At 41.2% G+C, this 24,024-nt stretch overlaps 1 protein-coding gene across 9 annotated transcripts in view; it reads left to right on the top strand.

The window, feature by feature from the left end:
* Positions 1–24,024, top strand: part of RESF1 (retroelement silencing factor 1) — a 62,777-nt gene that overhangs the window by 21,876 nt on the left and 16,877 nt on the right. For 6 of the 9 annotated variants that reach the window (XM_075158431.1, XM_075158433.1, XM_075158434.1 and 3 more), the window contains 4 exons: positions 4,852–4,936; positions 6,290–11,718; positions 12,497–12,571; positions 13,768–14,965. In XM_075158431.1, coding sequence (XP_075014532.1) covers positions 6,330–11,718; positions 12,497–12,571; positions 13,768–13,910 — 5,607 coding nt within the window. In that variant the 5' untranslated portion in view covers positions 4,852–4,936; positions 6,290–6,329 and the 3' untranslated portion in view covers positions 13,911–14,965. The other 3 variants (XR_012674932.1, XM_075158448.1, XM_075158457.1) reach the window with 2 other exon arrangements.

The raw sequence follows: 24,024 nt of genomic DNA, 5'->3' as shown, positions 1-24,024 counted from the left end.
CACAAGCCCTACATGTAGGAGTAGTGCCTACAGAGAGACTGCTTTTTAATGCCATTGTACTGAGTGTTCAGGTTAACAGCTTACATGAGTAAACTCAGAAAAGTTAAGCTGAAGGTACTCTCACTTAAGTTGAAGATGTTTATTCTTAGTTTATATTCCTAGTTTTTATATGTATATGTAAATAAACTTTTGTGTCCAGTTTGATTTAAGAAAAAGAAGTGGGAGCTCAAAACACGGTTTTAACTTAAATTCCCACATGTAAGTGAAATGCATAGCACCATTATCAACAAAGCATATTGGCTTGAATGTGATACCATGTGCAGTTACCCCCAGGTTCAAGCCAGATCTTCTTTGGCCAGCTAAAAACACAGAGCAAGCTCAGGTCAGTCTGTACTTAGCCAAACAGACAGGGCTCAATACCTAAATGGAAATAAGTAGTATGTTTATTAGTTGACCCTTACATTTAAATCATCATCTTGCAAACTTGAGGCAGGTGAACTACTTTTATTCACATTACTTTCTATGCTCTGCACTACTTCCTGACTATTTATGTCCCTGATTAATTTATTTATACTTGTGTGGGAGATTGTTGTAGGACAGCCTCAGTACTGTCTGCATTCTCCAGCAGCTTGAACCAGGGCGGCCATGGTGCTGGAGCACAAGGATCAATTTGTAGTGGTCGATACCTTTCATGCCTTCAGCACACTGAATTTCATCACGGTGTGCTGGGACAGTCGATTGATTAGCACGGAAGTGGTTATGCCAGGGAAAAAGATGAGCCCTTAATTCAAGTATCTGTTATCTAAAACTAATAAAAGAGTAGTTCTAAATAAAGCATATCAGTCATGAGCTTTACAGTTCAATGCTGTTTGCAGCCCTGTACTGGGTGTGGCTGGGATGGAGTTAATTTTCTTCACAGCAGCTCTATGGTTCTGGGTTTTGGATCTGTGGCTAGAACAGTGTTGGTAACTCACCGGTGTCTTGGCGATTGCTGAGCAGTGCTTGCACAGCGTCAAGGCCTCCTCTTTCCCACTCTGTCCCCCCAGCGAGTGGGGTGAGAGTGGGCAAGAGGCTGGGAGGGGAGACAGCCAGGACAGGTGACCCAGGTTGGCGAAAGGGGATATTCCATACAATATAACCTCATGCTCACCAATAAAAACGGGCGGAGAAAGAAGGGGGGGGTTGGCTTCCAAGCTGGCTGTTGCTCAGAAACTAGCTGGGCATCGGTCTGCTTGTGGGAGGTGGTGAGTGATTTCCTTTGTGTTGCTCGTTTCCACCCTGTGCCTCCCCTTTCCTTTACCTGTTAACTCAAGGGCCAAGATAAAGAGAGTTTTTCTCACTTTTTTGTTCTTCCCGTCTTCTCCCCTGTCCTGCTGGGGGTAAGTGGCTGCATGAGTGCTTGGGCTGCTGGCTGAGGTCAACCTACCACAAGCCCTGCTACAGTTACACCAGAGGAGTCGAGCTCCCATGGACCTATCCTGATAGGTAACTGGTGGGAGGCCAGCCCTGTGTTGGCTGTCACACTGGTAAATATGAAGTTTTGCTGACCACAGTTCAAATCAGAGTACAATGCTAGCTTCCTCCTTATTGGTGGACCTGGATGAAGTAAACTTCAATGCTTTTGAAAAGCAGAGAGATCTACTGGTGGCTGTTTCTCCAGAGTGATCAAAGAATCTTTCACAGGGTTGGCTTTGATGTGCTGAATTTATATTACTAGTCTTCTGTTCCCAGTGTTACATGGGTCACCTAATCAAATACTCCTTATTTGTCATAAATCCTTTCATCTCCTGTTGCTGGTTACTTCCTCATGGTACTTTTCGGTTATTGATATCGCTAATCTCCAGGTGAATATTGTTTACTTCCTTCCACTAGCCATGCTTAAGGTCAGTCTGTTAGCAGGAGCAAATGTATAGCAGTGTTATCTAGTGGAGGACAGAAACCGTGACTATGCAAACATTACAGTGATTTTTTTTTTTATAGCCCAAGCACTACAGTGTACAATTGCAATAAAAAAAATTGCATAAATACAGTAATGTATGGTTATGGTAAACTGTAGCAGAGAACTGTTCTGTTCATGTAGTTTATTTGAGATTGAAGCAGTTTATTAAGAACATGGCAATCACTCAACTGTATCTTCAGAAGGAAAATTGGTAATATTACAAATAAACCACAAAATGTGACACTTCAGAAATGTTAAGCATCTACAGTTTCTAGAAGCGCCCACTGTTTCTAAACACCCTTCTTTTATCCTAGAAAGTTCTAATCTCTCTCTTTCTGTGACATGCATCCTTCTCTCTGCACCTTCCCCTGACGTATGGGTTACAAGCACAAGCCCTCTTCTTGCACACACCTTCTGTGGCAGATGGGGTTGCTCCAGCTTTATGCAAGCATTTGCTGTTCCCTATAACCTGCTGATCCCCATGCTGGTGAGAAGGCATCCCATGAATTTGCACGCACACAGCTGAGGTGTGGCTCCCTACTTGTTGCACCCTGCACTGTCAGTCCCCTAGCTGGATACAGGCTGGGCTCCTTACAGCATCTGATGCAGAGGACGCTCTGTCTGGCACAGGTAGAAGTTGTGATGTTGGCAGGGTGACTTTGGGTAGTGTTACACAGGTCTTGGCTACTGCTGTTTCCACTCCAAGGTGTTTTCCTCTTGTTAAAAATTTCATACTTCTTTCATGCTTCTATTGAATCCTTCTTTGCTTCAAAAGTGTCTGAACTTCCCCAGTTATTGTTTAATACAGGTGATTATTGTATTCCTCTTCAACACCATCAGTTGGTAGTTGATGACCATCTTCCCTTTTGACTTGATCAATTTTGGGCAGACGCCCTCCGGATAAACTAGTCTTTGGCACGTGCACACACACACAGGATGCACACTTGCATTCTGACCTTTACTAGGTATTGTTATCCAGCCCATTTGTCAGGGACTGACTATAAGAGCAACCCCAGAATAAGTTCTCCCAGCCTGTTATGGTCCACAAGATCCTTGGCTCTTAAGAGACCATGCTCATGGCATGGGGGCTCTGGGAACACCTATCTTTGTGTGTTGACATAGCCTGGAGAAGGATGTTTGCCTCTAACTGTTGATTTTTCAGGTGGCGGGGATCTTCAAAGTTGTGATCCTCTGCTGCTGGTCTTAGCCTAGAGTTGGTGAGCTATCTTTTTATAAACTACCCTCTGCAGTTACTCATTCTGTTGAACTGGTTGTCCGTGTTCCCTGGTGAATCATAGAAGCCGATGGACAGATGAGTAGTTTACCTGATGATCATCGCGCAGGTGTCTTACCTGCTCTGTTGTTGCATTTACCATTTATCCAAAATGCTAAATACATTAATGCTAAATTAGCAGTTTGGTTACTGCCAAGCTGCTCTCTGCAGAAATGGTAAATGTTTGCTCAGGGTTGGCCATTCAGTTACTGTTCAGTCTTGGCACAGTAGTTCCCACACCATGGGTCTGCAGTCTCCTGCTGCATTTATATTAACTTTCTCTTCCAGCAATGTGTAGGACAAGGGATGTAACCTTATGTGTCTTTACTGTATGTCCTACTATCCTCTTGACTGGTGACAGTGAGCTGGTTTTGGGTGTGCTTTCTATACCCTGTTACTGTGATCTTGGCTTGCCTCTCACGAGTCCGACACAGCGTTGCTGAGTCTCGTACTCTCCCTGTTTTTTCCCTGTTTAGGTGTTTTCTGGCTCCAGTGTGCAGCTGCGCAGACTTTAGTGTTAAGTTACAGTGTTCAGTGAATGAAGTATTAAATCTTTGCTGGAATGTCTTACCCAATCCAATAGATCAAAAGCCTGTAACAATTTGTTCTGTGTTTTAGGCTTCATTTATTTTCTTCTGTATGTATTTTCTAGAGGAGTGCCTCTAAGAAGAAATAATCAATAACAAACATTGCCAATAAAAATTGAGGTCTTTTCTATCAGAAATGAATTTAGATGTTTTGTGTAGATTGAGGCTATTGGAAAACTGAAGGAAACGTAGCCTTCCACTGTTTGGATGTATTGTTCCTTTTCCCCTAGAATAGAAACCTGTAACAGTTGAACTTACTGCTCCTTATATAGATGGCCCAAATTCCCCTCAAATCTCCCTGTGAGGGGAACGTGAGGTGTCTCTGCAGGGTGATTCAGGGACATGACATAAGACAGAGGCCAGAGACATGCCTAAAACTGTCTGATAGAGAAGTCTGGGTGTAGGCATTTTAGTCGCATGACAGATTTGTTGAAGAGCTGTGCTGTTACTCCTGTGTTCAATGGGCATGTCTCTCCACTCCCTTTCTATGCACTGTCAAGGAAAAATTGGCAGTTGCCTGTGTAGTAGTTGCTGATGATTTCTGAGGCTTGTGGTCAAGGTGAGAAAGTAGGGGGTGAAGGAGTGAAGCAGGCATGTGTGAGGAATAGTTTTCTCTTTGTCTTTCGGAGTCTTGTACTGATACTGATCTTCTCAAATGTTCTTCCTAAGACAAGCGCTTTCTGCCAAATATCACTTTTCAAAGTAGCATATTTTTGTTGTATTAAAGTTATAAAAAAATTTAAGGTTGTGATCACAGTTGCTAACTTAGCTTTCTTAATCCAGCTAATAACGATGATGAACTAACGTTGTATTCCTCATTTTTATGGTATTGACATTGACAAGAATTGGGATTTACTCTTGGCTAGGTTGTGTGTTGCACATAGTCAAAGGTTCTCCTCTGTTTAGCAAGGATTTTACAGTTACTACTAGTTGGCATCTTAGACTTCTTTACATATCTCAGTCATGTTTCTGGAACATATAAATGTCTTAAATTTCTTCAGCAGTTATCTAATTCAAGGACATGATTGTTTTATCCTCTGATTATTTTTCAGGCAATACCCAGTGTAACATTAGCAGTTTGAAATCTTTAGCTTGGATGCAAAAACCTGTTTTCTCTTCTAAGATTCCTGCATCACTGTAAGTATTGCCTTAATACTGTTGTTGATATTTTTTACGAATTTCATGTGTGACTTTGTTTTCCTGTTTTCTTTTGTTATTGGTGTCCTTTGAGAGCAGAGAAAGTAAACGAGAGTGTGAAGGAAGATAGAGCTATCTTTGAATCTTGATAATAACACCTGGAAAATTTTAACTTTGTGGCTCTTATAGGTTAGATCTGAGTGATGCTTCTAATTCCTAAGTTTGAAATCAGGAGAGTCTTAAAATCTAAAAGAGCCCATGAAATAAAGTCAGGAGACTTGGGTGATCTGGGAGAAATGACCTGAAACATTTTGTTGAGAAATTGTCTAACACCCTGCACACAGCGAGGTGTTTGTTCTGTCCTAGGTGGGTTTGGCCATACTGAGAGGAACTTACCGAGATGCAAACAGCATTCATGCTTGTAGGTTGTTGTGGGTTTTTTTACGCTTTTTCATTTTTGAAGATTGAAATAGTGTTTGGCTTTGAAGACAAGTTTCCAGAGGTTATTCAGAAGTAACGTGCTCACCCAGTTGGGCTTGTTGGTAATCAATGTAAATTCTGGAATATAACACATGAAGAGTTAGAGATTTGTGACTTTGTCACCTCCTGGAGGTGTACTTACTGCAACAGCAGATGTGATGATGTCATCTCCATGCTTGATGCTGAGTAAGTTAATGCTACCAAACAGGATTAGTGGTGGTTTGCTTGTAGCTACATGTGCTGTTAACTAGAGTCACAGGCTCGTGTTTCTCAAAAATTAGTAAGTGCCCACAGTGTCAGGGAAGAGCAAATTACATGTAAAATAAAAACAAGTGGGCCACATTATTATGAGAGATCTTTACTGAACCCAGATTAATTTTCTCCTTTCTTTTGTTGTATTTGAAGGTATAATTGAAGGCCAGTCTTACTGTACGAAAACTCTGACTGGTATTATATTCTGTAGGTGCTTCTTATGCTCAGCTCTTAAGCATTGCTTATTTCATGTTATACAAATGCACTGGGTTTTTTCCATTGTTTTTGGATAAGAGGGTAAATGTAGCAATCTATTGTCAAATTAAACAGTTGAATGACAATAGAACTAGCAGAATAATGTGAAGATTTTGTTATTCATTAGACAGTCAATAGAATTGTTAGTTGCTGCTCTGTGTTTTTGTACCTTAACTGTGTTCTGGGAAATAATTTACACAACTTGACATTGACAACATCAATGTCCATGGGATGTGCCAGTGGAGTTGCTCTTCTACCTAGCAATTTAAGTTCAATGGTTCTGTTCATAACGCATTCTAAATCACGTCTTGGTCAGTGAAGTATGTTTTGATGGAAAGATTAAGGTTTGATTTTTTTTTTTTAAAGCATTTTGGTTTTTGGCTAAAGAAAAAGAAATCAAGAAAAGATGGACTGGAATGTAAGACCACTCCAGAATGCTGATGCAAAGAAGAACCTGCAAAATGAAGAAGCATGTTACACTCAGTTGTTTTCTAATGCACATGCTTTTCCTCAGACAAATGCCTGTTCCTCTAAAAATGCATGCACTTATGCTGGAAATAACCAAATAGTGTATCTGCCAACTAGCAATGTTGCCTTCCCTCCTGTAAATACTGAAGGATTCAAAACTTCAGATCAGGCCTTACCAGGAGCATCCGTAGCTGGTAATGATATTTTTATCTCAAAATACTTGGTTGATCAACTTCCACTGTCCTGCGTACCGACAGCTCCAAAACCTCCCAATCAGACGTCACGTTTGCAGGCAGAGATGACTCAGACTTCTTGGCCAAACTCTAATGCATACATGTATTCCCTTAGAAAGTTACCTCCCTTGTCTCCTCAAATGAACGCTGGAAATAACGTGAGGAATGTGCTTCGGGAACCTCAGTATGTCACCACAAACGGTTACACTGTGCAGCCACAAATACCGCAGCGCAATTCTGTGAGAACTACAATGTTATATCAAAGTAACATTAATTCCCAGAATAATTCTGTGTCTCTTGGTACCTCTGGGCAACATGTCCAAAACCAAATATATCATCCCAACACTCAGTTTAAAGTTTTACACTCACTGAATCAAAATTCTGCAGCAAACATACAGTTGCTACAATATCGACCAAGTCAGATGGGATCAGAAGTTCCTAGCGGATGTTCTGCACCATCTTTGTTGCCTGCCAACTGTGATTCAAGAGCTGTAGCACAATCTTCAATAGGCGTACCCCAGGCAGTTCAAAATGTGCCTAATGGATACACCCTCAGCCAACAGAGGCCTCCATCAGATCCAAAAAGTGCTTCTGGTTTTAACAGCGTTCAGCAACACTGTCAGAAACAGCAATCTGGAGAAGTCAGTCAATCAGTTAGGAATGCCTGTAATTCAAGTGGAAATGTGACAGCAAATCAGCCTTTTAATGAAATGCCATCCCCTGGCATTTCCAAAGAACTGTATGATGTTGTGCAAGAAATGGAAACTCTTTCTTCGGTGGCTGCTTCAAAGCCACTGAGTGATCCTGCTTCAGTTCAGGAAAACCAGATTAGTAGTTTAGTGAATGGGCCTGTTAATTCTCAAATTTCTTCAGCAGCAGCAGATGGGAGAACAATTACAAAGGACAGACTGGCTTGGGAAGCTCAAAGGCTGTTCGCTATTAAAAAAAAATGTGTCCTGCTTGAAAAGATGCATCATTACAGAAGAAAACTCTTAGCAGCTTCAGAACAGAAAAGTACTCCCCCGCTTCCTCCAAGTTATCAAGATACTGCTAATCGTTTTCCATGGGTGCCCAACCAAAATGTACCACCTTCCCCATCTGAAACAGCGAGGACAGAGAGTCCCATACTTCACTCTTCACCTGAAGAAAGAAATGACAAAAACATAGCCAATGCTGGTAACAGAGGATTAGAGGTGACTCAAAGTAACCCTCAGGTGGAGCAGGGAAGCCTTTCATCAAGCTCTGCTCCTATTCCCTCTCAGAGCAAACTCCCAGCTCAATTAAATAATCCTGAGAGCACTCCCATCTCGGAACGAAGGGATGCGTATGCCTTGGGCTCTTCTCAAAAAACTGTGACATCCTTGAACAATGCTTCGTGTTTTAGTCAAGTGAATAGCTCTATCAAAATTGCATCAAAGAATGTGCCAGCTACCCCCAAGAACTCATCATTTCTTCAGTTTGTATTGAGCAGCACAAATATATTGAAAGAGAAGACAGCTGGTGCTACTGCTGATAAAATATTGACTAGTCTCCTATGTAGTGAAAAATCACTGGTAGATACATCTGTCTCGGATGGAATCTTACTAAAAGACACTAGTGAGAAGAACGTAGAAAGTTTGAAAGGTGAGCAGGCATTTATGGTTCAGACAAACTCTCCCGTATCAGAAACAACCAAATCTGGTGAGGCTAAATTCCAGAGTGACGCAGCTCAGAAAAAAATGCCATTTACTGAAAATACATCTTTTAAACAGAGCAATAATAGTTACTCTGTGGAAGAGCTAACTGCATGCCTGGGCTTGTGGAGAAAACATCCGTCGGAATCTGTAAGTGTGCAAAATAGCCAGTCAAATGAAAGCCCCACAGCAAATCAGATTTCACCTTACAGCCAAAACACAAAAAACAGAGAACAAAATAATGTTCTAGTTAGTACAGATGAAGCAATTTTGCCTATAACAACTGCTTCTGTAGGGCAAAAACTTGATACATTGAGTTGCAATTTGATAAAAAGTTTTGAACTCCAAGTTGCAGTTGTCTCTCCTTTAGTACTTTCTGAACAGAGAACACAGAGTGAGCAGGCAGGCAAATGTCCAACATCTGCAGGTAAAACCTATCCAGTGATTGACTCAGGAAGCGCACATAGCTTGCAAGAAGGGGGGAAAAATGGTTTAAGTGTGGTAAATACCGATAAGGGAACAATAGAAACTGTTCAGTCGTCACCCAGTGATTGTGTTCTGGTACAGAAAGTGGACTCACATTTGCAACAGACCACATTAGCTGATGGAAACAGAATAGTAAAAAACAGCGTGAGTGCAAATGATCCGTATGATGAAAACCAAAGGAAAGTTAGTCAATCTGCACAAGATGCCAGAGAAAATCTGCAGCTTGGATTACAAAACAAGCCTTCTCTTCCTGAACTGGGCATAAATTTTTCTAGTCAAATCTTTCAAGAAGGTGTAAGAGACCATAAAGACAAGCAAGCTGTGTTAGAGACAGGAGATACATCCACAGCTGTGTTGGAAGAACAGATGTTTTGTATTTCTAGCGTATGTTCTCTTGTTGAAGGTGATACATTTTATAATCCACAAATAGCAAGTATCTTCAGGTCAGTCCCTGAGACACATGCATTAAATGGTACCTCATCAGAAGGAAATGTGTCTGACCCAAGGCAAAAGGAGCAACAGCTGGACTTGTGTAAAAGTGAGCTGAGCAATAACACTCCCCAAAATGAGAGCTTGCTGCAAAAGATGTTGGAAGAATCATCAAGCTGCATGAGTAAAGCAGGTAAGATTTTGGATGGTACCACAACTAGTCATTTGGAGAAAGAAAGCAGTGGCAATCCTCTTAAAACAGTTTCTACCTCAGAACGAAAAATGTCTTTCAATGCATCTTTCAAGCATCCTGAAAATGACTTGGAAATTCTTGCTAGTATAAACCAGGAGTTAGCTCAAAATTCGCTAGATTTCTCAATCAGCGTAACTGCTGAAACAAATGCGTTCACTGTTCCAAGAGACAACAGTAAACAAAATTGCATGCCCAGTAAAAATAGCACAGAAAAAGAGATGAACCTTTTTGGAGCAGAACCTATTAAATGTCTAAACAATCAGCTGTCTGAACTAGTGAAAGAGTTTCCATATGGCATTGAAGGTGCTGATATGCTAACAAAAGAGCCAGCACAAAATAATTCTGCAGCTGAGTGGATGGAGAATCAACCTCAAAAAGAGACTCAAATTTGTGACAAGAATTCTCATCTGAAGGACCGAGTAGATCAGATGAAAATTGCAGTGTTAAGCTCTGATCAGATGCAAGAACTGTTCCCTGAACACAACCAGTGTTCTTCTAGTGACAGGAAGAGAATAGCGAGTCAACAGTCAGAAAAGGCTTCAGCTGAGAAGGAGAACCTTGAAGGCGGTATTCAGCCTAGTCAGAGTCTATGCGAGAAGAAAAAAACCCCACAAAAAACCTCCAACCCCAGGAAAAGAAAAAAAAAAGATTGTTCTTTAATGGGTTGGCTGTCTGTAGCATGTAAAATGCCACAGTGCACCTGTAACTTTGGAACATCTGGTTCAGAGAAAAATGATGATCAACTTTCAAAAGCTGAAAATACTAGCTCTGCAGAGAGACAAGAAAACAACAGTAAATCTGATGCCGTAATGAAGAACAAGTGTGCAGCGGGAAACCTGCCAATTTCTGAAAAAGTCCCGAACAATGTTAGCAAAAATAAAGAAGATATTTGCAAGTACACCTCTGTAATGAACAAAAAAGGTAGGTTAAAGGAGAATAATGAATACAAACCGCTTACAACACAACAGGAAAAAATTGAACCACTTAATTCTTCTGAAAACCAGGATGTTGATAAATCTAAAAGGAGCAGCTGGAAGGAAGAGCTGCAAATCGACAGAGGAACCCCATTGTTAGGCAAAGAATTTCATTCTGACAAAAAAGAACACCAGAAAGTCTCAGAAGAGTTGTCAGAGAAAGCTGGTCATACAGATGCAGACAGCATGACAAAGTCATCCAAAAAGAGAGAGAGAGTCTTCAAAATGGAGTCCCTTTCAAAAGGTAAAACCAAAACAGGTTTGGCCATAAAATCCAAAACAGACGTTCACAAATTTACAAAGTCAGAAACTATTGAAATAAAGCATGCTGAAGTCAATCAAGGACAAAAAATTAAAACCTATGAAGAGAACTCAGTGGAAGAACAGAACTGTAGGAAACAGAAGGAGATACTTGGGCAAGATGTAGGAATTAACATCAAAGAGAAAGTCAAATTATCAGCAGAAATAAAACATAAAAAGCTGAATAGTTACCGTGCTGATGCTATAAAGTTCCCAAATTTTGGCACTGTAGACTTAAAATCAAGAAACCACAAATATTCTCAGCATAAATCTATGAAAGTTCATCCTTCACAGGAGCCGTCGTACAAACGGAAAAGGATGGAAAATATGATTGGGAAGAGAGACCCTAAGAAAACAAAGGTGGAAGAGGAAAGATTGAAACAATCTGAAGCAAAGAATTCCAAGCAGCTTTCACATATTTGCATGGTAAATACTGACAAAGCTAAAAAATTGAATGGGGAAAATGGCTGGAAACTGAAGAATTCATTAGCAGATCGCTCTGTGCTAAAACTACAGAGAAAAAGGGCTCGATCTTCTACCATCTCTAAAAACTACTTTTCTAACAAAGAGAAACGTCTTGATGGTCAAAACAAAGACAAGTGCTCTGAGAAAATGTTTCCTGATAAAAACCTGCTATATTTAAATAGAAGAAATAACAGATTAAAATTGCATCTTCAAAAGGAACCAAAAAAACACTACCTGAACAGAGTTGCATTTAAACGTATGGCACAGGAACGCATATATCTGACAAAATTAGAGACATCTCCTGTCAGACCCGTCTGGCCTATAAAGCCCAAAGTGTCACAAAACAGCCCAGAGGCGAAAAGAGATGCTTCTGTTTCAGAAGTTGAGAAATCATGTAAACTGGAAGTACTTGAATTTAAGCTGTGTCCAGAGATACTGTTCAGAAATCCAGCCACTGATGAAGAAAACTTAGCTGCAAAGAATTCCCTGGAAAGAGAGAAAGCCATTGTGGGAGGTATGATGCTATCTTGATTATTAATTTCTAAGTAAATGAATTTGCAAGTAAAAAGTATGTACTCCTTTTTCAATTCATGTTACACAGAACTACAGACAGTGAAAACATGGGAGTCTAGAAGCTGAAGCTTGAAATAGCTTAGCTAGCTTTCTGACAGACTGTAGTTGTGTGTTAAGCTGAAAAAGAACATGAGACTTTTCCTTCAATTTAATGTTTTATTCTTTTTCCTTAAGTTTTACAGAATAAAGTTAGACTAGTTTGCGTAACTTTGCGAGAAGGCTTTCTAACCTACTTGTAGAAGATAGCTTGGCTTTGTTTGTAGAAAGCAGATTCCTTTGGCATAGTTACCAAAGGTGATCTGATTTGTATTCAGCGTTCACCTGGTTGTGTATAAATCTGGCTGGGTTGGGAGCGGAGGGAGAGATCTTTTGTGGCATGGAGGAAGAGAGAGGGCTTGGGCCAGACATGTCCTGCACACAGTCTCTGTAACCTTTGCCATCTTTGCTTTAAGCTGCCTTTCTTCCTCCTCTACTTCCCTATCCCCAATCTTTCGACATTTTACATGGTGCATTGTGAAGCATATTTGTGTCAAATGCTATATTTGATTTTAAATAAAACCAAATCTTAAGTTGTACATACCAGCCCTTGCAGTCATTTTCACACCCAAGGAAAATTTCCTTTTGCATGTGCTAGTATATGTGTTAAAACTTGATGCTGAATAGAGACCAAAACTTGTGATATAGGAACCTCAAAAACATTTTTTAAATTTTCTCTTTAGGTGTCAAAAGTAAAAAAGAAGATTGGTTAAAATGTGATCCAGTGAAGCAAAAAAAGCTGGAAGAGATCTCTACAGGTGAAATGACTTCTGATTATCTGTTTTGAAATATAAGTTAAATACTCTGTGCTTGGTTTTAAGTGTTCCTTTACAGTAGCAAATCTTAATAAAGTATTTTAGCTTATTCTTTACTAGAGCCGCTGCTGAAATGGATACCATAGAGCAGACGTATGAGTTTCAAAGATTTGTGGAGATTTTTATTGCCATAAGAATATGTTGTTGGAGATTGCTGGAATTTTCCTGCATATGTGTGTGCAGTTGAATTGGAGGTAGCACTGGTGACAAGACTTAAGTACACTTTTAAACTGTAGGTAAAGACTGCTAGCTCTTTCCCACTTTAAAATGTAGGAAGTGACATAACAAAATCTAGTGTGAGACTATAAAAACAGAAGGTGATTTTTTTATTTTATTTGGCTTTCACAGTAAGTTGACGCTGTCCGCACATACACCCGTGCTCACAAGTACTGGGACCTGTGTGTCCCAATAGTCTGGACAGGATTAATTGTATGAGACACAGAGGAAAAGTGGTGCCACTACTATATCTTCCTTGTTTCTCTTGATTGGCAAATTACTTTTTGGATGGTCTTTTGTACCCTTTAGGAGTCAACAGTTTCAACAGTGGCATCTTTCATCTCGGGATCTTGGTTGTTCCATCCTTGGTAAATCTTGGGTGACGTTGCTCCCCACTGTCTGTCTGTCTTTGCTTTAGGTATCTTTCTAGCTATAGGTTTTTTTCCTACTAGTCTAACAGGAAGAGAAATGGTGCCTTCTGCATGCTGTAACCTTGTTGGTATCCTCTTCTTATCAGGGTGCAAGTCCTCTGCTGATAAGTTATCCATGTTGTGGTCTTGATGCAAGCAACACATTTTGCAGTGTTTACATCTTTTATTGCTCTTGAACGTGTCCTTGGCTATTAGTGTCTGCCATTCTTTTAGCCCTTCCTCTTGTTTCTTCTCTTACTTCCACAAATGCACATTTCCATTCACACCTTTCTTACTCTTCTTTAGAACTCTCTCTTACGAAGACACCCAAATGACCATTTGGTGCTTAAAGATGCATTGGAGATTTAAATCTGAGGTGCCTGGTGCTTTAGGAAGGAAGTTTGTGGCATCCTTTTTGACAGTGGGTGGCCTTAAGTACCACATGCATAAGGAGTAGAGTCCTTTGAGACTCCTAGACTTTTGCTTTAACCTGCTTCTCTGTCTGTCTTTCAGCTGAGGACATTATTCCACTTGATACAGCTATACAGATCCTGGATGGAGATGGCGAGGCTCTTCACATTCCAACCAAAGACTCAAAAGAGATGTTTCAGACCTACAGGAAAATGTATCTGGAAAAAAAGATGCAAAAGCCTTGATAGCACTCCTGGATCATAGGTCTTATTCAGTATCACTGGGAAAAAAAATGCCAACACTAAAATGCTTTTTCCTGTTTACTTCATATTTTTGAATAATTGTAAAAAAAGAAAAATGTTTTTTTGGGGGTGTTGGCAATTTTTTCCCCTATTTGCCTCATATTTGTGAATGATTGATATCTTATTCTGTATTTATTGCACAAATATGCTTTGGTGCTGAAAATGCCATTGTCAAATGTATTGTTTCTTTTTGGCATATTTGAATCTTTTTTTTAAAGATACAGGACTTCGTTAAATCTTGACCAAAAAAAATCAAACTCATTTAAATTGTCATAGTCTGTTTTCTTTTCTGATTCTGGAAAACTTCTACTTGTGGTACTTTCCATTGCTGGCAGTAGAAAAATATTCCTACTGGAAAGGGATTGCAGTGGGTTTGCAAGCATTACACATTTATTTTCTACTTATGCTAGTTTGATTGTTATGCTTCTAACAAGGCTTTCTATTTTTTTAGAAACTTTTTTTTTTAAACGGGGAATACAAATATAAAACCCTCAGATCAAACGTACAGATTAGGGGATACCATGAAGTATTTATGCTGCTACCCGGTTTTCTTACATTTCTTTTTGTGGAGCTTGTACAAGTTGAATTCTGAGTTCTTCATCTGAACACAATGCTGACTTCTCTTGTTTTTCCTCTCTCTCTCTGCTTTCTTTACACTTGAAAGAAAAGTGCGATTGTTGACTTGCAGGGAGTTTGAATTCACTCTCGTCCGGATAATGTTGCTCACTTTAACCAGGCTGTAATTAATTTCTTGGTTTATGAAGTGTTAGATAATGTTTGACTACACATTCGCTGTGACATAAGAGTTATATTTGTTGCTGGAAATCTTTTGTTTAAGTGTCTTTTCATTATTGTTCAGAATTTTGAATTGAATCATATTTTTTCAGAAATTTGGTACTTGATTCTTTCTATCTGTTTAAACCTTTATACTGACAGTAAAAACTCTGTAGATATTTCATTGAACGATTTTTATACTTGGAATAAACTTCTGAAGTCTATGCCTTGTCTTTTTTTTTTTTGTTTGAAAGTATAAAGTTCTGTTTATTGCAGTTAGTTAAATAGGTGTTGAAGATATTCCTGTAGATGAAAAGCAGCTTTAAAATAAGTGCCAGATCTTCCTTCTTAAAAGGTTTCATAGTTGCAAATGAGAACTGGACTTGAGTCCAAGTTTTTTCTGATGAACTCTGAACAGCATGTACTTATACTTCAGAAAACACATCGGGAACGTTTTTCTTTTCTGCATCCTCCCCCTCCCCCCCCCGGCTCCCGCTCTGACTTGGAGTTGGGAATTGGTTAGCATGAGTACTTAAAAAGCCTTCAGTACTACTCCATTCCTGAAGATGTATGCTTGTAGGCATCTTGGATATAATTACCCAGTGGAGCATAACATTATAATTTCCTAGCTCTATCTGTATGCTGATTTAAAAATTGGCTTTTTTGGGAGAAGTCCTCCGCTTCCATCATGTGTACATTTTTTCTCTCAAACTATGGAACTATTCGGGAGGTTTTTAACTCCCTGTCTGGCACAACTGTCCTAATAACTTAGATTTTTTTTTTTTCCTGGCTGGATGCCCAACTATTAGTTTGGGGGGAATGTTGCCACTGGAGAATTTTGTAATAATGTTGGCAACTCTGAGAAGGTTTTATTTTGCATTTTCTCAGGAGTTTAGCACCTGTATTATACTGCCTGCATTAAGGAAGATTCATTATAGCCTTAAGTGTACCCAGTACAAACAACACATAGTTCCTGTCAAGAATTTATTTTGGGTTTTGTTCTGCATAATGATACATGAAGCTGACTTAAATGCTTGAGTGAATTCTTTTCAATAGGAAATTATTCAATCCATTGACCCATGACGATTCTATTCTAAACATTTGGAGAAGTTTGCTCACTGACCCTGTGCACCCAATAAGTGAGAATGCCAGTTTTGAGTCCCAGTGGGTACAGCTACATCTTCTTCCTCTCTTATACCAAGAGTGTATCTTGGCTCTGTGACCATGTTTACACGGTGACTTGTGCCTACACTGCTTTGGTGTGGCTAGGATCTTTGGGATAGACTGGCCACATCCTTTCTGGTTCACGTGTTGGCTCAGTAGCTATCCTGTAAGCCTTTGCACTGACAGTACTTTGCACTTAGAGCTGGCCTCTAGCCTGTGCTACGCTTGCTGCATAATTGCTGCATGCACCTGCATACTAAGAGGAATGTGCCAGATGCTCTTACTCAGTTGCTATTTCTCCTGCTCCTTATGGTGCTGACTGAAGCCACAGTGCTACAGCAAGCCCTTGGCCTTGGGCAGGCAAGGACATTCTGTTAGAATCTTGCCTGTCCAAGGCCAAGGGCTTGCTGTAGTATGGATGTGGCTACTGTGAAAAAAACAGTGCTATGCTGCTTGAAGCGAACACAAATGAGCGTGAAGGCATTCACTAGAGCTGAAGGTACCCATCATGGTTGTGATGCGTGCCTGTTGTCTTGTGTGTTGCCTGTATGTGAAAGGACTTGTAATATGAATGTCACTAGTGGGGTTACTTTGTACAAACCATGGATCCTGTCATGGCTCTGAGAGCACTAATAGATCTTAATGGTCCTGATCATCCATATGTGGGACCTCCACCCACAGCCCCTGCTCATGGGCCCAGGAACTCCGTTTAAGATCAAGCCAGGGCTTCAGTCCCTGCCTGAGTGATGTTCAAGGTCACTCTAGCTGTCTCTAGCTCTGTTACAGTCATGCCTGTGTGTGGGCATGGAAATTGCCCATTCATCCAGACCCTGACCCATGGATGGTCTTCCTGCCTGGACTCAGATGTTTGTTATTACTATGAAGCTGCCTGTCAATCATGACTATGTCTGACCCTGGTTACCATCACTGGATCTGATCCTGGCCTGCGGTTTGACTTCCCAGCTTCACATTAGCCCTCTTTCATCAGTACAAGCTCGTCTGGTGATCTGGACTCTGGCTTGACCCTGGTTACCATCCCTGTCCTGCTTGCCTTGCTTGGGAATGGGGCCTTGGCTGGTGAGGCCCCTGACTTGCCAGTTGCGGTACCTCCCTTGGCTTCTGGCCCCTGGCCCTTGAGGAGCTGCTGGTCCTTGCGGAGCAGATGCAGAACTGTAGGATGTGGGTGTGCAACATCCTACCCTGCTGGTGTCTGTCTTCTCGCTTCTTCCCATTCCCTTCTAGGAAACTTCCTGTGTCAGTAGGAAGAGCTACCACTTCTATCATTCTTGCCTTTGTGCCCCAAGAGAGTCATGGATGAGGTTCCTGATAAGTGTAAAAAGGTAAATGTCATTTGCCACCCATTTTCAAAGATAAGAAGATGACCCACAGAACTACAGGAGACTGGTCAGCCAGCCTGACCCCTTTCTTTGGGAAGATTATAGAACAATCCTCCTTGAAGCCATGACTACCCAAGTACAGTAAGGATAAGGTGATTTGGAACAGTCAGTGTGGATTTACAAAGGGTAAATCACACCTGACCAACCTGATGGCCTTTTATGATGAGATGACAGATTCTGTGGACAAGGGGACTGTGGAAAATGTTGTTTACCTTTAACAAGGCTTTTGACATGGTTTCTCATAGTATTCTTGTAGCCAAATTGGAGAGAGATGGTTTGGATAAGTGACCTACACAGTGGGTGGAAAATTAGCTGACCAGCTGGGCTTGGAGGGATAGCATCTGTCATCTGTGGTACAAAGTCCAGCTGGCATCTGATTACTACATTTTTGATTACTGCATTTTTCAGCAATTGATACTGGGGCTGTCATTGTTCACTGTCTTCATTAATGAATTGGAGAATGGGATGTAATGAACCTTTGCAGGTTTGCATGGAGAAATGGGGTCCTCAGGAAACTCAAGAGTAACTTTCTGTGGAAGTTCGGGAAAGGCACACGGGGTATCTCCCAAAAACACTTGCTTCCTCTCGCTCACTTCCAACAAGTGAAACTAGAGATACTCACAAGAGCTGGTTTCTAATGGTGTGATGAGGCCATGGCCCCAGAGGATGGCCTGTCCAGCAGGTGCCTATCTTCAGCTTCAGGCAGCAATGCCTGTGTAGAAACTGGGCTCACATCTGCTCCAGGACCTGATAAGGAGCCCCTGCCCTAACCATCTAGTGAAGTGATGTTCAAGAAGGTCAATAGGGTGGAAGTCTGTATAACAGCAAGATAACAAATTCGACATGGTTAACTACAACATTATTACTTCCTTTGACCAGATATGAATGCAGATGCCATAAATTCAGTGGCCGTTTACTTCACGTAATTGTCATGACACGTTGCAAACCACACCCACTGTCTTGCCACGTGTCCAGTCATACAGTAACCTGGTCCTTGTAAACTGAGAATAGAGCCAGTCATCAAGAAAAAAAAAAAAAAAAACAACAGGAAAACATGCATTACAAAGTGCTGGGCTTGGAAACTTGGAAAAATGTTACCACCACATTTGGTGTTGACAGTACTTTCCTTCCCAGGTGTTGTAAGTAATCTTTTTTCCTACTGATGCCTCATGAGCTGAGTGCTCGACAGGTGTGTGCTCTGCTTTCCAATCAAGAGTGATTTTCTTGGTGGCAGAGAGCTGGGTTGAAATCTGGAATACAGCCTTGGTTCTAGAAACCTGGTCCTTTAAACTAAGTCTTCCTTTAAACTTGGCTGTAGTGGCTACACTTACTACCTCCCTGTCTCAGTCCTTGTCTCTTTGCCTTCCTAGACCGAAATATTTTGCCCTTCCTTTTGGAAACCTTGCCTTCATCCTCACTTTTTTTCCCCTCTTGGGACTTCTTGTTGAATCTGCAAGGTTGCCACTGCAACCTTGTTTTTTAAAATCTTTTTCTCTTCTCATTTTCCTGGGCTCCAGCTTGTCTTCCTCTGCCTGTAGGCCCCCAGCCTGTTTTCATCCCAGCAAAGCTCACAGTCCTGAAACTTTTCCTGGGCTTTAGCTCCAGTGCTACCAGCTCAACCATGCAAAACCTACCTCATATTTAGACATACGCATTTAAGCCAGGGAGCTTTTTTAAAAATTTTTTATTTTGTTTGCTGTCTGTTCATCAGTTTTAAGACTACAAAGGGAAGACTACAAGACTACAAGAGCTTCCAGCTCTTGTGCTCATTACTAGACATCTTCCAGCTGACAAGAAAAGCAACTGAGAATGTTTGCTTCCTCCCTGCAGGCTTGGGCTGGAGCATGCCCATGGTAGTGGGAGCTTTGGAGCACTTAGCTCTGAGTCTCAGCAAGTCCCTTGGGCACATGCAAACAGATTATCCAGGCTAGGGTGCTCTGATTTTTGCTTGCCTCCTTTTTTTTTATGGGGGTGTGTGGTTCTGGGGGAGATCAAAAGGCACACAGCCAGGAACCCATGGTCCAGGTTTCCAGCCCTTCATCGTCAATAGAAAGATGCTGAAATTTCCCAGTGAATGCAGCACAATTTTTCTAGCATTTTCTTTGAAATGACTGAGTTATTTCTGAAGAAACTTTAAAAATAACCTGAAGCTAAGTTCCATTCGTATGGTATTTCAGATAAGGCAATTAAAGTTTGGTAGTCTGTGGTGGATTGATCCCAGCCAGCAACTAAGTACCCACCAGCCACTTGTTTACTTCCCATCTCACCCCCAGCAGGATAAGGGGGAGAATAGGAGGAACAAAAGCAAGAAAACTCATGGGTTGAGATAAAGACAGTTTAATAAGTGAAGAAAAGGGAGAAAAAAAACAAGTGATGCATAGGCAATCACTCGCCACCTCCTACCTGCAGACCAATGACCAGCCAGTCTCCGAGCAACGGCTATGGAAAGACTATCCTCCAGTTTTACTGTTGAGCATGGCATCCTATGATATGGAATATCCCTTTGGTCAGTTTGGGTCACCTGTGCTGGCTGTGTCCCCTCCCAGCCTCTTGCCCACTGCCATCCACTGGCTGTGGGGGCAGAGTGAGAAACAGAGAAAGCCTTCAGGCTGTGCAAGCACTGCTCAGCAATCACCAAAACACTGTGTGTCAGCAACGCTGTTTTAGTCACAAATCTAAAACCTGGCACCATACGAAGAAAACTCCATCCCAACCAGGCACAGTACATAGTCAAAGATGGATCGAAGTTTTCAGTCCAAAGCTATGACACTTGTCATGGGAAAGCAAAGATCCATGTGGCTCTCTGCAAGCACCTCAGTCCCAATGCTGAGACTTTGTGAGGAGGACACCTTCTTAGCATTAAGGCTGTGATGGTGGAAACTGGTGTCTGTTGAAGTTCAAATGAATGTGGACCTTGCAGTCTTCGATGTTAAAGGTAAAATTCACTTCAGTGTTTTCATTTAATGAACAGTAGGAAGAGAAAGATTCCTACCTTTACGGTTATATCATGGCATAAAGTGAAAGACATTCATACAGTGTAATGGTGGATTTTGCCTCGGTATCTGTTTTCTGTACTGTTGCTTTCTATGGCTACATGCATAAGCGTTTGGCAGTACTGATTAGTTCATGTCACTGCTTGTGTTTCTCCATGAAGTGCTAACTGATGACCATTTCTTGTTTGACCTTATAAAGCTGGCTTAGATTATTGTTGTGGTTTAACCCCAGCCGGCAACTAAGCCCCACACAGCTGCTCACTCACTCCCCTCCCCCCCCCCCAGCGGGACAGGGGAGAGAATCGGAAGGGTAAAAGTGAGAAAATTCATGGGTTGAGATAAAGACAGTTTAATAGGTAAAGCAAAAGCCGTGCACACAAGCAAAGCAAAACAAGGAATTCATTCACTGCTTCCCATTAGCAGGCAGGTGTTCACCATCTCCAGGACAGCAGGTGCTTTCATCATGCGTAATGGTTACTTGGGAAGACAAACACGTTCCCCCCTTCCTTCTTCTTCCCCCAGCTTCATATGCTGAGCATGACGTCATATGGTATGGAATGTCCTCTTGGTCAGTTGGGGTCAGCTGTCCCAGCTGTGTCCCTTCCCAACCTCTTGTGCACCCCCAGCCTTCTCGCTGGTGGGGTGGGGTGAGGAGCAGAAAAGGCCTTGGCTCTGTGTAAGCCCTGCTGAGCAGTAACTAAAACATCCCTGAGTTATCAGCACTGTTTCCAGCACAAATCCAAACCACAGCCCCATACTAGCTACTATGAAGAAATTAACTCTATCCCAGCCCAAACCAGCACAATTATTCATAAAATAGTAATTATTTACTATTTTTACTATTTCACTATTATTTACTAAAACCAGCACAATTATTCATAAAAAGTCTTAAAATGTAAAATTTTACACCTCAGTGTAAAATGACAGAGGTTTCCTGCTTCTGTTTCAGTTTTACGTTGCTATGGCATTAATAATTCAAGCGCATGGGAAACAAACCTGTGTCTGAAAGGATGTTAGGACTGTAAAACTGAGCCTGCACCATAGTCCCCTGTGGGACTATCCTCTTTCCAATCAGTGCTATTTTCAGTGCTATTAAAAAAGTCATAAACAGCATTCTTCTTAAAAATAAAATTAAAAAATAAAGTCCCTCTGCCATAGCAACACATGTTCAATAGACTACAAACTGAAAGCCAGAAACTATAATCTTTGCAACAAAATAATCCTGCAGTAAATCACCATAAAAGATGGTTTTCAGACCAAAATGTAGAGATATGGCTAAGAAGGAGTAAAAATAAAAAACCTCTATATGTTAATTGGCTCATAGTGCCTTTCCCTTACACCCCTATTAGATATTTTTCAGAAAGAAATTAGCCTGCCACTGTGCTCTCACCCAGTAACTTTGGACTCTTTTGACAAGTATCAAGCAAAACCCATAGACGATAACGCTGATGGCTGGTTTGAGATGAGGAAAATGATGAGTCCTTCCTTCCCCCAACACTGCCGTAAAGGTAAGGAGAACTCAGCCCTCAGGGTAGCCCACAAATTAGCATATGTGTGGTTCCCAGCTAGCCACAAGAGTTGCTGATTTGTACCCTACCAGGAAACGATGTGGGATGAAGTTAGGGTGCTGTATTTGGGCCAGGGAAAATACGGGTCTGAACAGGGGATTCTATAGAGAGGATACTGACTGCAGCGCTGGTGGAGCATCTCTTTGGAGATGTTGGATGCACTTTGTTAATCTCACTGCTTACAGTACTTCTCTGTACCAGAGAAGAACCAGACCAGCCTGTCTGGTTCTTTAACGATTTAGCTACATCGATTAAAAAAATATATGTCTCTTGTGCTTCAGAAGTACAGAGACTGTCCTGAATCTCGGGCACTGCAGAAATAAGATGCAGTGTTGCCAGAAGCACTAGAAGAAGCCTAGGCAAGGAGAATTTATTGCAGGATTCACCTTTAAATTGAACCAAAATTAAGTTTGGCATAGAGAACTGCTTGTTCATGCTCAAAGACATAAGGAACTAGAAAGGGCAGCACCAACACAAACCTGAAAGACGTTGTTTAGTCCATAGTGTTCTCTCAGGAGGACTTTGAGGAACGGACAAAACAATATAGATTGGAAATAACTCGCTATAAATACAATGGATACGAATGAAGACTAAGATAAATGCTCTACCTGTGCATGCAATCATTCTGCAAGTAACAAGAAAAAAGAATGCTCCTCTTAGAGCCCCGCAGGAGATAGATTGTGTCCTACCATGCAAATTCATCTTCCAGGGCATTTAGTCAGAGCCAGAGAAAGGTCAAAAATATTTGGTAGGTGTAGCAGACTTGCTCTGTTAGGCGGGTGGAAGTTTTCCTAATACAAACCATCAGGACCACCAACAGCGCGTGAGGTGGTGGAACATGTGTTTTCCTTTAAAGAGTTATCTGCAGAATCCTAACTGGATCTGGCAGTACCCTTTACAGGAGACTTAGAATCATAGAATCATAGAATCATTAAGGTGGGAAAAGACCTCTAAGATCATCGAGTCCAACCATCAACCCAACACCACCAAGCCCACTACACCATGTCCCTAAGCGCCTCATCTACACGTCTTTTAAATACTTCCAGGGATGGTGACTCAACCACTTCCCTGGGCAGCCTGTTCCAACTTGTGCAAAACTGTCTATAAATACAATGTGTAAGAGATTCATGTTCCTTGCTGTACCCAGTTCTTAGTGCAGGAGGAAAAGACAAATGGAATCATCATACCAATATTGAGAATCCCTGTGCCACTAAAACAGCAAAGATCATCTAATTCCAAATATGAGCAAATACCAACACACTAAGAAAAAGACAACAGCAAGACAAAATCATATAGGTAGAAAAAAATGCAGTGTTTTTCTGTTCATTACCACAACTGGTTTGCCGAGGCATACTGACAAAGGAAAAATTGTCTGATCTTATCAACACAGAATAATTAGTTCAGTGGCAGTTATCCTCAAGATATGTCAGGGGTTGTTATACATTTGTAATTTGTCAAGCTCTGTAAGCAAATGTCCTTTAATGTAATTTGCAGTTTGGGTTCAGTGGTGCCATATTCAGCAAGTTGCTGATATTTTAAACCACTCTATGCAGTTCCAGTCTCCAGTGTATTAACTTCGTAGCGATTTTGCCAATATTGGAATCTGATAAATTGGCCACTGTCCATTCAGACAGCTGCTCAGAGGAAAATACCTGCAAGGAGCAGCATTATGGCTACAAGGAGTATCTACAGGGAGTGGCATAAAAAGCCTGAAGACCATCTGCTCCATAGAAGACGCAGTCTGGATACGTGCATAAATGTCACATTTAACATCAAACCTCTTATTGTGGCTGTGCTGGCTTGGCACAGACCTGCGTAGCAGAGGACCAAACATGACTGTCTTTGGTACTGTCTACTTCACCTGTGGGCATCTCCAGCAACTACAATATAAATGGGCAGCTCGGCAGAAGGGCCAGCAAGAAAAGCTTTCCGTAGGGAAACCTGATGTTGCTCCTCAGCATTTCATGCAGCTAACTATGGTTGAACCTGTTCCGATGTACAAGTACATTCAAAGCAAATTTCTTCTCTGATAAGACCTTGAACAGCTACAGACAGGACTTAAACATGCATGAGTCCCTAAATCTTAAATTTTAAAATGTTGTTATGACAAAAAGATACTCTTTATAGAAAGAGTAGGGGAAAGAGAGCACAAATAAAGCAC

Source organism: Calonectris borealis, chromosome 1 (genome assembly GCF_964195595.1).
Source record: "Calonectris borealis chromosome 1, bCalBor7.hap1.2, whole genome shotgun sequence".
NCBI classification, from domain to species: Eukaryota; Metazoa; Chordata; class Aves; order Procellariiformes; family Procellariidae; genus Calonectris; species Calonectris borealis.
This window is presented reverse-complemented; position numbering and strand designations above follow the sequence as displayed.